The 14,642-nt window shown below is 35.8% G+C and overlaps 1 protein-coding gene across 1 annotated transcript; it reads right to left on the reverse strand.

The window, feature by feature from the left end:
* Nucleotides 1-1,370: 1,370 nt before the first annotated feature.
* On the reverse strand, nucleotides 1,371-4,686 carry LOC18046827 (disease resistance RPP13-like protein 4). The gene is made up of 2 exons (XM_006442665.2): nucleotides 4,675-4,686; nucleotides 1,371-3,936 (listed from the first exon to the last, which is right to left on the reverse strand). The coding sequence occupies exon 2, from the start codon at nucleotides 3,915-3,917 to the stop codon at nucleotides 1,371-1,373; it is 2,547 nt and encodes an 848-aa protein (XP_006442728.1). The 5' UTR covers nucleotides 3,918-3,936; nucleotides 4,675-4,686.
* Nucleotides 4,687-14,642: the final 9,956 nt, after the last annotated feature.

The raw sequence follows: 14,642 nt of genomic DNA on the forward strand, positions 1-14,642 counted from the left end.
TGCCCTTATAAATGTGAAACAAATAATCACACATATTAAAGAATACGAATAAAAAAATATATTATGAACACAAAAAATCATACTCAATTGAATACAATTCTTTAATATTCTTAATTAGTACATGTTAATTGATTTTATTGTAATTTACGATGTTTTTATATTGTTCATAAAAAAATATGAAGATAATAATGCTAATTTGAAGAAAATAAAAAGATAAAATAATAATAGTCTATCATTACATCAACACAAGTTATAGAGATAGATAATAATGTTAATTATTAAATTTTATTCAAGTAAGGAAGAAAATCGATTAATTAAATTGGGATATTTTCTAGAATATGTTTTAATGATTATCATTAAGATTTTTTAGATTAAACAAAAAGCTAAAAAAATTGGTTTAATAACTTAATGATTTAATGACTGAAAATTTTCGTTAAGTTGAAAAAACAAACAGACTTAATGACTTAATTGATTGAATTTAAGTTAATTAAGCCATTAACTAAAAAAAAAAAGGCCCCTCTTTAGCTTTGCTTTGCGTGCACTCAAAATCTTGATAAAAACCCCTCTTTTAAATTTACAATTGTAACCTCAATGGAAAATTATAAATGACATTAAAAGACAAAGACATGAACTCATATGTGCTCAATTATTCATAATCTTCTATCACAAATACATGTACATTAATATTTGGCTAAGATTTAATTAGTTTTATATTCTTATCTAATAATTACCAATTATATTTCTAAAACGTTAGCAAAAAGTTCAATTCAATATTGAATTTAAATCCTATTATTATGTGTGGCCTTTGCAGTACTTCATATGAGTTTTGCTTGGTCTCTTCAGGAACTATTACATAGTTTATGATTTTATGTCTTGTTTGGTTGTTGATGTTTTTTGAATTTTGATAATATATGTAACTTGCAAGTAGTTTGAATTTTTTTTTTCATTTGCACAATGATTTAAAAGAATAAAAAAATGAAAAAAGTCAAGAGGAAAGTTTGGTATCCCAATATTCAAGTCCTAATTTAAGTTTCAACTGATATAACACTGATATAACGTTCATCTATTGAATGATAGTTAAATAATTTATTGAATGATAGTTAAATAATTTTAGAAGTTATGAATTATATTATCTAATAAATGAATGGTATTTGGATTTAAGTTGAGATTCAAATGTTGGGATGTCTAATATCATAGAAAACTTAATACAGTAACACTGGCCAAGTTCGAATATTCATCACACTCGAGTAACAGACAAATTGAATACATACCTCAAGAAGATCCAACAATAATACATGTCATGCTCTTATTTGATCATAAGTGGCTAGTATAATTAATGAAAGTTGCAGTGTACCATACAATCTGATTTCTCAATCTTGATTCTTCTTCCAGACAGCCGGCTTGTCCAGAGGAAAAGGGGAATTTTTCAGATTGAAGCAACGACTAACCTCTGCATAACGTAGTATAGGCATATCCTTGAGCAAAACATTCCAATCAAGAATTAAGTTTGGCATAAACTTTAAACATAGACCCTCAAGGACCCATGTGGTGCCATTGCTATCCTGATCAGATTCAGAACTGATTTCGAAGTTGCTGATGTCTCCATCCTCAAGACAGAGATATTGCAGGCTTGAGAGGTGCTTAAGATTAATCCATTTTGGCAGAATTTCGTGGCGGTATCGCCTGAGGTAAAGCTCCTGAAGGCTCGGAGGAGGCAAAAGCCTATCCAACATCTGTGATACATGTTCTTCTTTACAATCCTCTGCATCAATAGCTAAAACTTTGAGTTTCTCGAGCTGTGATAAGACATTCCATTCATCTTCCGAGATTTCACTCTCATTATTTATGGACATTCGTAGAACTCTTAGCTGCTTCAGTCCCAGCAGGGCGTTAAGTCGACAGCCTTGTGTGTTAGACTGACTCGCCACCCGAAATCCAGACAGCTCCTGGAGATAAATTAGCTTCTCGAGTCCACGAGGTAGATACTGAAGAGGACAAGATCCGAGGTCCAAGATGATCAACTTCTTCAAACTAGTAATTGATGGATGTAGTTTGGTGCACCTCCTCAGAACAAGTATTTGGAGATTACGAAGCTTTTGAATTGAAGATGGGAGCTCAATATTGCCTGCAACTCCGCTTAAGTTGAGATATGCAAGGCGTTTAAGTGAAGAGATCTTATCCAATAGATCCTCAACATTAATTCGATCAAGCTTACAGTATGAGAAATCCAGCAGTCTCAGTGACATGAGCGATTTCACATTCCAAAGGGAAACTGGAGTGCTTGATTGCAGTATCAATGCCCTGAGCCTTGAACTTTTTTTCAGGGATTTTGGATCCATGTCACTGTTGAAACCGAACCATCGCGAGTCTTGTGTCAATTTCTGCCTGCCTTGTTCATCAAAGCTGCAAAAAGCCTCATCTTTTGCAATCTGAATGGTCATATCCCTGACCAGATCGTGCATCTTGCAACTATAGACCCTGCCATCATAGCCTCTTCGATGCACAACTTCAACCAAGCATCTGCTTACTAGCTCTGAAAGATAATCAAAGCCTAATTCCGTAGCAGTCCGATTGTCCCTGCCCCAGATGAGTCCTTCTCCCACCCACCAATGTACCATCTGTTCACCACTTATCTCAAAGTCGTCGGGATAAACAGAGAAACACAAGAGGCACTGCTTTAGATGTGTGGGGAGTTCATCATAGCTCAGTCGTAGAGAAGCCACCACCGAATTGTTCTCTCTTTCGGTTGTCAAATATACATGAAAATCATCATTGATTTTATTCCACTCACTAAGGGAATGGACTTTTGGAGCAAGCAAGCCTCCTATTGTCTTGATTGCCAGCGGTAGTCCCCCGCATTTCTTCAAGATCTCTCTACCTTTTTTTTCAAACTCCTTATTGGGGCATTTTCCCTTGCTCGTTAAAAATGCATGCTTGCAGAGTAATGACCAACTCTCCTCTTCATTTAAAATTTTTGGGCGATGAATTCTTGACTCATCAACTCCCATACTGTTGACAACGGTTTCATTTCTAGATGTGATGATAGCGAAGCATCTTTTTTCAGTCGGATATAAATTCTTCCACCAATCTAGATTCATTCTCCACACATCATCCATTACAATGAGACAGGTCTTGTCACTGAGCCTCTGTTGAATTTTGTGCAGCAAATGGCTTTCTTCAATTCCCGATTCATCCTCTCCCAGCTGTTTCAACATGGCCCTCATGACTAGTTCCTCGCTGAAATTCTGAGAAACTGGCACCCATATCCTCTTCTCAAAGTATGCAACCATCTCTCTATCATTGAATATCTTTTGGGCAATGGTGGTTTTGCCTAAACCACCCATACCCACAATACCGATTTGCTGAAGCTTCTCATTACTGCTAAGGATCCACCCTTTAATCTTTTCCAAGTCCTTCTCCAAACCGATTATTTCTGATGGTTCCCGGTCCTCTGGGGAATATTTAAATATTTGGTATGATGAATTATTAGGCCCCTGCTGGATGATTGGCTGTTCTGCTCTTCCATACACCCCCAAGCTAGACTCCATTTTCTCAATCCGTGAATTGATATGCTTCAAATCCTTGCCTGTTTGGTATATGAAAAACAAGTCACGAAGTGAGAACCTGTGGCAAAACCCATCTTTCCGATATTCATCTCTAATTTGGCAATCCGTCATTATGTCATCAGCTTCATAAATTATTTTTCTCAGGTTAGGCAAGATCTTCTGCATGAACTCCCCCCGAGTTTTCTGCTTATCAGTGCAGGAGATGAAGGCAGTCATTAGCTCAAGCTTTGTCTTCATTGCCTCAAGCTGATCTTTAAAATCAAGTGCGTACTGAGCTTGAGTCAGCAAAGCAGAAAACACTTTCTCTATCAATGTCCCAATCATCGCCTCTGTCGCTTTCGACGCCGCCATATCCTCGGGCAAATGTTCCCTGTTAATTTCATGTTCATTGTCATCTCAGTAAAATATACATCTTATGAGCTCGTATGGGCTTCTGCTACAACCATACAATCATGACACACATAAAGTACAGATGGCAGAAAAGAGACTAGCACTTTCAGTACTAGGAGGGACAAGACAAAATATATAATGGATTCATCTCACTTCCATGGGACTTGACAGAACATCTATCAGAATAGTGAAGTCACCCAACAACATTGATCAGAGTAGAATTGTGTCATATGCGTGAATCGACAGAATGATACTAGTCAGAACATAATGATGTATCGAACAAAAAACTGAGAATTGAAGCTAAAATCTAGCTCACTTTCTTAGGACTCAGGTCTTAGGTTCGAGCTTCAATAGAACAAGTTCCGAATAAATTCTCTTGGTAACCAAGGATCAAATACAATAATTAATTGCTAAGGTCGCTCCAGTAGTAAAAGAGACTTTCCTAAGACTCAGGTCTTAGCTTCAAGCTTCAATAGAACAAGTTACGAATTGGTTCTCTGCGTAACCAAGGATCCAATGCAATAATTTATTGAAAATATATTTATCATAACTTTAAAATTAAGTGATACGACGGCAAATATTAACTTGATAAAAGATCATCATCAACCATCAAATTCTATAAACAAGTTTAGAAATTTTCATGTTTAAATTCACATCAATCAGAGATTTAGCAATGGCATGGGTGAATCATAAAAGGGTTTTAAGCAGAAGCACTTACTGGAATCCTGAAAGTGTGTGTCTATATATAGCTTGACTGGGCTGAACAGAGAGTATGGTAGAACCTGAAACCCAAAAAACAAATTGAGTTTTAACAGACAGAGTAGATTGTTCAGCTGAATATAACAGAGTACCATGTAAACAAATTATTTTTATTTTTACTTGTAATTCCTAGCTGGCTGTTCAACGTTTCAGTTCGCTTAATCACTCACTAGCTCCTATCTGGCTCTGCTAATTTGATTTATATTGCCGATATTTATTATATAGGAGAAGAGATGCCAGAATTGATCAAATAACAAGCCACCTGCGCTTTGTATTTTGATGGTACAAGAAAAGAAGGTGAAAAATATTTTGACTGATTAATTAAAGTTGAATTGGTTAAAGTTGAAAGCTGTTGGAATTTGGAGAGAAGAAGCATTTTTATCCTCTTCTCTTCACAACAATCAAATTTTGTTTAATTAAATATCATAACAATTATATTTTTAATTTTAACAAATTATAAATTTATGATTTGAATGAGACTACATAGTTGCATAAGAATTTTAAGAAAAAATATTATCTTAGTAGTTTACACATACGGCCAGATTTTGGTCCGATTTTGCTGTTTAAGCCTTCAAATGATCTTTATTTATTTATTTAAGAAATTTTAAGAATGTTTTCATTGATTTTTTTTATATCTTCTGTCTGGTTTTTGGAATTAAGGATACTTTGTTTCATTTATTTTATTTTTAATTTATGGTAGGTTAGTAGTAATCTGATATTAAAAATTCGTGTTATTGCATTCTTGAATGTTTTCATTGATGGTTTATCTAAAGGTAATCCAGGTAGCTCAATTTGTGGTGGTGTTTTTTGAGATTACACGGGATCTTTTTAGGTGCTTTTGGTCTTTCTTTAGGCATTAACACTGCCTACTTTGATGAAATTATGGCAGCTACGTTAGCTACTGAATTTACTCATGACAAGGGTTGGTATTGTCTTTGGCTAGAAAGCGACTCTATGCTAGTCATTCATCTTTCTTCCAATCCTTCGCTCAATCCTCCATGGGGTATCCGTAACAGATGGTTGAATTGTTGTAATCTCATCAATTCTATGGCGTTTAGATTCTCTCATATCTTCTGAGAAACTATGTGGCTGATCATTTAACTAACTTGGGTCTTATTTGTGATTCTCTCACTTGGTGGCAGACTCCGCCTTTAGAGATTTTGGAGTTACTTTCTCATGATGCCAATGAGTTTCTAAAATATCATTTTATATGGTTACTGTTGAGAATCAAATAAAACGGCATTGAATGAAGCTTTCAAAGACAGAATCCGCACTTGTCAAAGGGATAATCTGCACTTGTCAAAGACAAGATCCGCGTCGAACGGATTGACACATTTCCTTCCGTATTCACATATGTAATCTTTGAAAAAATGTAGCATCTGCATCTATAAATAACTCTTAGTGTATAATGTTTTATTTAAGAAATGAAAACACGTTTCTTCATGGTATCAGAGCCATGAATACGCTCAAGTTTCTTCAAGTTCCGCTGCTCTGTTTGTAACAAAAACAGAGGAAACCAAATTCCTCCCACAACCATTTTTCCCACCATTTTCTTCCTTAAACCCATTCCTACCATTACAGATATCCATGCCGATCAAGAAACAAGCCACCCATACGTAAAAAACTTGAGTTTACAAATTTATCAACAATCTCATCAATTTTTCAAGAGTGTGTTCCTCAAAAACCAAGAATACCATCAAATTTCTCAGTTTCTAGTGAGGAAACTGTAAAAATTTCGCATTTAAACACATTTCCACGCGCTCACACGCGCCACTCGAAGCCACGACCAGTCAACCACGCGCCTCTATCATCATTCACGCGCTCTCACGCGCTCCAGAGGTTGAAGAAGACGTCAACCGACATGTCGTTTTTTATCTCCGGTGTGCAGCAGTAACAAAATGACGCGTCGTTTTTTATTATATTAAAACCGATATGTCGTTTTTAAATTAGAAATAAAACGACGTGACGTTTAGTCTCCAGAAGTGCAGCAGGATTAAAACGACATGTCGTTTATATTCCACCATAACCGACATGTCGGTTTGTCAAGCAGTGGCCAAACGACTTGTCGTTTTTTTTTTTTATCTAAAAAGGTTATTTTTTTTCTTCTTTCAATCTAGACGAAAAAAAAAACAAAAAAAAAAGAAAAAAAAAGAAAAAAGAAAAAAAACAAAAAAAAATGGAGAAAACTCCAACTGAATCTAGTCCTGTTGTCATTCAATCTGTTCAATCTGATGGAGTATTTAATGCTGGAATTATCCTCACTGAGACAAACTACGATGTTTGGTCTCAAATAATGGAGATGCATCTTGCAGAAAGAGAAAAACTCTCATATATTCGTAGCAGCACAAAGCCATCTGAGGAATCTTCAAAGGAATATGAGAAATGGTATAGTGAGAACCAAAAAGTAAAAAGATGGTTACTCATATCCATGTCTCCGGAGATCATGAAGCGATATTTACGAATTCCTACAGCCTACGAAATCTGGGATGCAGTATCAAAAGCCTTCTATGGTGGAAGCGATGAATTACAAGTTTTCACTCTAAACCAGAAGGCATTCTCTACCAAGCAAAATGGACAACCACTCTATAAATTTTATGGAGAATTGATCGAAATATTTCGAGAACTTGATCACCGAGATAAAGTGGTCATGAAGGATCCAGAAAATATTGTAATATACAGAAGATCTGTTGAAAGATTGAGAGTGCACATTTTTCTTGTTGGGCTAGATGAAGAATTTGACCAAGTTCGTGGAGAAATTCTACGAAAAGAAATTATCTAAGACTTAGAAGAATGTTATTCTCTGATCCGAAGAGAAGATGTACGGTAAAGCAAACTAAACAAGAAGGTCGACTCAGAAACGTCTGCTATGATAGCACGATAGCACCCTCAAAGGAAGTTTGTTGACAAGTCATCACTCCATTGCACTCATTGTAGAAAGAAGGGGCATACGAAAGAACAATGTTTTGAAATCATTGGATATCCTGACTGGTGGGATACTCGAAAGAAGAACACCAAGCATGGATAAAAAACTGTAGTAGCTGAATCCACATCCACTACAGATCTTAGAAAAGAATCTTCAGTGCAAATCGCAACCCCTGTCAGTCCAGGTAAGGCCCTTAAAACTCTTACACCTGTTATTAATAGTACATGGATAATTGATTCTGGGGCAACTGATCATATGACTTTTGATTCTCAACAAGTTTCTCAATTGAAACCATCTTCACAAAAACATATTTCCACTGCAAATGGAACCACAACCTCAGTTATTGGGGAAGGACCTTTACGACTCACAAATGAATTAAATTTAGACTCTGTGTTAATTATTCCATCTTTAGATTATAATCTTTTATCTGTGTCTCAATTAGCCACTTACTTATCATGTGTTGTAATTTTTTGGCCTGATCATTGTGTGTTTAAGGGCATCCAAACGAAGCAAACGATTGGTTATGGTATTAGACGAGGCAACTTGTACTACTTGGAGATGTCATCAACAAACACCGGAAAGCTAAGCCCCGCACTAGTCGTAGATAGTTCTATAAAAAAAGGGAAATAAGAAATTTGGTTATGGCATAGACGTTTAGGGCATGTGTCATTTGGTTACTTAAAAAAATTATTTCCTAGTTTTGTTTTTGAAATTTGATGTTTGTAACTTTAAATGTGATGTTTGTGAACTTTCAAAAAGCCATCGAACTACTTTTCCATTGTCCTTAAATAAAAATCCAGTTCCTTTCATGGTAGTACATTATGATGTATGGGGGCCATCTAAAGTTTCTACAATTGGAGGTGCTCGTTGGTTTGTTACATTTATTGATGATTGTAGCAGAATGACATGGATTTTTCTAATGAAATCAAAAGACGAAGTAAACTCTTTATTTCAAAGATTTCATAAGATGGTGACAACTCAATTTTAGACACAAATTCGAGTTCTACATACTGATAATGGAGGCGAGTATATAAGCACAGCAATTCAACAGTTTCTGAAATCACAAGGATCTGTCCATCAAACCACTTGTGTGGGGACACCCGAACAAAATGGCGTTGCTGAACGAAAAAATAGACATTTACTAGAAATTGTTCGAGCATCACTAATCCAAGCCCACATGCCACTATCTTATTGGGGAGAAGCACTGGCATCCGCAGCATACTTGATCAATCGAACACCTTCAAGCTCCCTTGGATTCCAGACTCCTTTCCAAGTTCTAAATGATGCAATTATGTCACCAAATGTGTCGAATCTGCTCCCACATGTGTTTGGCTATGTTGCCTTCGTTCATTTGCCGCAACAAGGTAAATTATCTTCTCGAGCACTACGTTGTGTGTTTGTAGGGTATGCCTTACATCAAAAGGGATACCGATGCTATCATCCACCATCAAGAAAAATATACATCACCAAATGTGTCGAATCTGCTCCCACATGTGTTTGGCTATGTTGCCTTCGTTCATTTGCCGCAACAAGGTAAATTATCTTCTCGAGCACTACGTTGTGTGTTTGTAGGGTATGCCTTACATCAAAAGGGATGCCGATGCTATCATCCACCATCAAGAAAAATATACATCACCATGGATGTCGTTTTTCATGAAGATATCATGTACTACTTGTTAGAGTCTGAATTTCAGGGGGAGTATAATGAAGAGGAAATTCATACTCTTACATATCTTCCACCGGAAGAAAGTCAATCTTCCATTGAGATAGTAAACTTTCAAGATACTGGAAAAGCAAATGGTGATGATTCTCAGGCTGAGATAAGTGAAGACATATTTGGGGAGCACAATAACTCAAACACAACTGCAATCGAGAATGAGTCACACGAAGAAATACCTAACCAATCGTCTGCAGAGGATGTTCCTACCACAAGTCCAATTAGAAGAATTCTTGCCCAGCGTCAAAATAGAGGTATCCCTAAACCCACATATGAGCCTGACTTCTCTAGTAGAGTCAAATACCCTATGAGTCATTTTGTGTCTAACCATCGCTTGTCAGAATCAAATCAGTCATTTGTGAATCAATTATCTGCTGTATATATTCCTAACAGTGTGCAGGAAGCTTTAAAAGACCCAAGGTGGAAAGCGGCTATGAATGATGAAATGAGATCTCTTTAGAAAAATCAAACATGGGAACTAGTTGATCTTCTACCAAGAAAAAAACCAGTGGGTTGTCGATGGATTTACACTATAAAGTACAAAGCAGATGGCTCTATTGAATGATACAAAGCAAGACTCGTAGTTAAGGGTTACACCCAAACCTACGGGATTGATTATACTGATACGTTTGCACAGGTAGCAAAAATTAATACTATTCGTATCTTATTATCATTAGCAGTCAACTTGGATTGGCCAGTGCAACAGTTCGATGTAAAGAATGCTTTCCTTCATGGAGATCTGTTTGAAGAAATTTATATGGATCTGCCACCAGGATGCAGTGGACCAGAACGACTCAATCAGAAAGTATGCAAATTGAAGAAATCATTGTATGGGTTGAAGCAATCCCCAAGAGCATGGTTCGGGAAATTCACAAAGGCTATGGTTCATTTTGGGTATAACCAAAGCAATTCAGATCATACCTTATTCATTAAAAAACGACAAGGTAAAATCATTGCCCTTATTGTCTATGTGGATGATATGGTAGTTATAGGCAACGACGAGGAAGAAACAAAGGCTCTTCAGAAGTACTTGTCAAGAGAGTTTGAGATGAAGGATTTAGGTGCCTTAAAATACTTTCTTGGAATTGAGGTTTCTCGATCTAAGGGAGGAATCTTTCTGTCTCAAAGGAAATATGCCTTAGATCTATTGCACGAAACGGGAATGACAGCTTGTCAGCCTATTGACACCCCAATAGAAGAAGGACTGAAGTTTTGTATTACCTCAGACCAAGTTCCAGTAGACAAAGGAAGATATCAAAGGTTGATTGGAAGATTGATGTACTTGTCCGACACAAGGCCAGATCTTGCTTATGCATTGAGTGTTGTCAGTCAGTTTATGCATAATCCCGGAGAACAACACATGAAAGCAGTAATGCGGATCCTAAGGTACCTGAAGACAAATCCAGGAAAAGGAATCTTATTTTCCAAAAATGAAGATTACAGCAACATAGAAGTTTATACTGATGCAGATTGGGCCGGGTCAGTTAGTGATAGACGCTCTACTTCAGGATACTTTACCTTTGTGGGAGGCAACCTTGTCACAAGGAGAAGCAAGAAACAACATGTCGTTGCCCGTTCGAGCGCTGAAGTAGAATATCGAGGCATGGCCCTTGGGGTATGTGAAGGGCTATGGATAAGTTTTATCTTAAACGATTTGGGCTATCCATCACAACAACCGATACAACTATACTGTGACAACAAAGCTGCACGAGATATTGCTCATAATCCAGTTCAACACGATCGAACAAAACATGTCGAGGTAGATAGATTTTTCATCAAGGAGAAATTAGATGAAAAAATCTTAGAACTGCCGAAAATTCGATCAGAAGATCAACTTGCAGATATTTTAACGAAGGCCATTTCAAGCAGGGCATTTACAAAATTCCTAGACAAATTGGGTATGCAAGACATCTATGCGCCAGCTTGAGGGGGAGTGTTGAGAATCAAATAAAACGGCATTGAATGAAGTTTTCAAAGACATAATCCGCACTTGTCAAAGGGATAATCTGCACTTGTCAAAGACAAGATCCGCGCCGAACGGATTGACACATTTCCTTCCGTATTCACATATGTAACTTTGAAAAAATGTAGCCTCTGCATCTATAAATAACTCTCAGTGTATAATTTTTTATTTAAGAAATGAAAACACGTTTCTTCAGTTACCTCTTTTGATTTAACTTCATACTTTTTTCTTTTTTCTACTTTAACTTCTCACAAATTTTAAGGGATAAAACTCATTATGTCCCCTCTAGACAGTTGTAATTCCTTTCTTTTATTTTTTTGATTAATTAATTCAGTTTATAAAAAAAAATTGACCAGTATTTTTACTATATGTATTAACATTAAATCACATATTATTAATGAAATAAAAATGATATGACAGATCCAATTTTAGTAGGTTTACTGAGTTTAATTAAAGGCGAATTAAACAAATTAATGTGTAAAAATAAAACAAACAAGAGGATTTTTACATGGTTCGGGATTCAAATCCCTACGTCCATGGAGTCACATTTAGATATCAAATAATTTACTAGGTTTAAGAGATTACAAACTATTGAAATCTCACACAGTATGAGACACCCTCTAGTGATTGTGGCCACCTTGTCATAGTAACCAAGTTAACACCTCGTGTGCACCACATGTCTTTTGCTTCCTCTCCCGAGCAAGACTTCTTAGTCAATGGTATGCCACCTCTTCGTAAAATCCCTCTGTTGTGAACATGTGACCCCTTCTATTAAAAAGGCCAGAGACAATGTCTCCCAAATCAAAGAATGATCACAAGGTTGTGGCCTCTGAAGTAGAATCCTTTTAGTAAAATATATGAATGACTCACCTTTATGTAGTGACAGGTGAATCACGTGTAATGAAGAGTCTAAAACTTTTTCCCTTGATAACTCCCAAAGCCTTTAGATATATAAACAACTCTTCATGATAGTATAGCAATATTGTCTCTTCAATATCTCTTTATCATTCGCTTTAAATCAAAACAATTTAATCTCAATCTTCAATGATCACGCCAATTGTAATTTCCATCTCAAGGAATATTGCTTGCTTGATCTCGATAGATAACTTCTATGTAGAGATTGATTTATCTTCAACTACTTTGATCTTGATGTCCCCATGTGAAGTAATACCCATGTCTTGTATCTTCTCTATGATTCACGCCAACTTCATCATACAATTTTGCCTTATGCGTTTTCCTCATGCTAAAATATCTCTGTATAGACTTACGTGGACCTCACATACATATAATATGCAAAATCCTAATTTTCCTGTATTTGCCGTTGTTCCAAGGCACTGTTGTAATACTTGAGATAAACTAAATTACGTAGGTATTAAAATATTAATGTAGACTCAATGATGTGTACAATGAGGATGGCAACGTACAAATATTAAATTGATGTTGTATAGAAATACCAACATCCATACAATGAAATTCCTTTTTTTTTCCCCTAAAAACTAAATATTGAAACTGATTCAATTTCAATCACCTGCCCTAAAAGTTGCATGACAGCTAGAACAGATCCAAGAACACAAAAAGTCTGGGAATTAAAGGACCAGAAAATTGGAGAATTACTTTATCGTTGCATCTTTCTTTTCCTTTAATGGAGTGAATAACGAATCGTGTAATCTAGGAATTATTTAAGAATCTAAATAGAAACAATCTGTCACCACTGATACTTGCTGGATTACAGCAAAATTTTGCATTGCCCTCCATTGTAGTTGAGATTGGCTTGCATTCCAACATTCCAAACTTCTTCAATGAGTTTTTGGCATATTTCTGTTAGCAAAAGAATATCCCCTCTTCTATTCGATCAACCTCCATACAAGGAAAGTGCTTAAGCTAAGCAAGTTCTTTCTTCTAGAAATGAATTGATTAGTTCTCCCTTTGGTCACCGAATCTCTTCTCCATCGTCACCAGAAATAATTAAATCATCTCCGTACTGCAGTATAGTTGTTAACTTTCCTTCATTAGCTTTCACGAACAAGCTAGAGTCTACATGTGCTACTGCCACTCTAAGTTAAAAATTTGGCAATTTTACCATACTATGCCCTTGGTACTTACTTTAAACCGTATAATGCCTTTCTTAGCTTGCATACATACTTTGAATGAGCTTGATTCTCAAATCCACTTAGTTAGTTCATGTAGATCTCTCGATCCAATTTTGTGTAGGAAGGCATTTTTTAGTAGTTGCAGAAGAAGAAAGAAGTAAAAGAACTTGAGACATTTGAAAAACTAGCAGAGATTTCTCATTGGATGAAGGCGATAAAGGAAGAAATCACCTTATTAAAGCGTAATCAAACTTGGGATCTAGTTTCGAAGCTAAAGGATATAAAATATCTTGCAAATAGGTGTACAATATTAAAAATTGCCCATATGGTTCAATTGAAAGGCACAAAGCTCGATTGGTAGCTCGATGATTCTTACAACAATACGGGCAAGACTATGATAAAACATTTAGTCCGATAGTTGATTAACACTAAAAAGTGTACATGTAATAAAGATAGGATTATTAGTTTTTCACTTAAAGTGTTGATTAATGCGCTCATAACTTATAAATTATATGAATGTTCCCCAAATAAATTTTTGTGTTAAATTAATTCGTAATATGTTAATTTTTATCTTATGAATATTTTTCAAAAATAAAGATGGAATTAAAATTAAAAGCGGGAACAAAGAAGGCAGGGAAATGCAGGGAGCGAGGCATTGAGAAGCTAGAGAGCTTAGTTGAGAGAGCTTAAGCCGAGAGAGAATAGAGTGCAGCTGAGGAATTGTGTCTTTTTCTTCTTTTTCTTCTTTTGTTGTGTAATCAACTTTCTTGTAACGTATTTCAAAAGTTTATAAAATAAATAGAGTGTTGTGTTTTCTTTCATTATGAATGGCTAATTTTATTAAGCTGAGGTGAAGGGTGAAGCTCAATGTTTCAAACTGTTAAATTTATTATTTTCTCAAATGAGTTTTTAAGTTTATTTTATCCTTTTCTAGTTATTTTTATATTCGTCTACAATAGAGCTCTGGTGAATACCTATTTTTCAAGGACTTTGCACCTTATCATGCTCGATATCATCATCCCTTGGATCATCAGAATCTTCAAATTCTTCCTGGCTCGGGTGAATTTCAATAATTCGTTCCTTCATTTGGTCTTTAATTTCTTTTGAATCTAGTAGCTCTTCTTTTTTTGAAGACTATCATGAAGATGCTTCATCAAATACTACATTTTGTTTTGTGTAGCACCGTCCACTAATAGGATCACAACACCTCCATTCTTTCCTCCGACAGTCATAC

The sequence above is a fragment of the Citrus clementina genome, unplaced genomic scaffold (assembly GCF_000493195.1).
Source record: "Citrus clementina cultivar Clemenules unplaced genomic scaffold, Citrus_clementina_v1.0 scaffold_3, whole genome shotgun sequence".
NCBI lineage: Eukaryota > Viridiplantae > Streptophyta > Magnoliopsida > Sapindales > Rutaceae > Citrus > Citrus x clementina.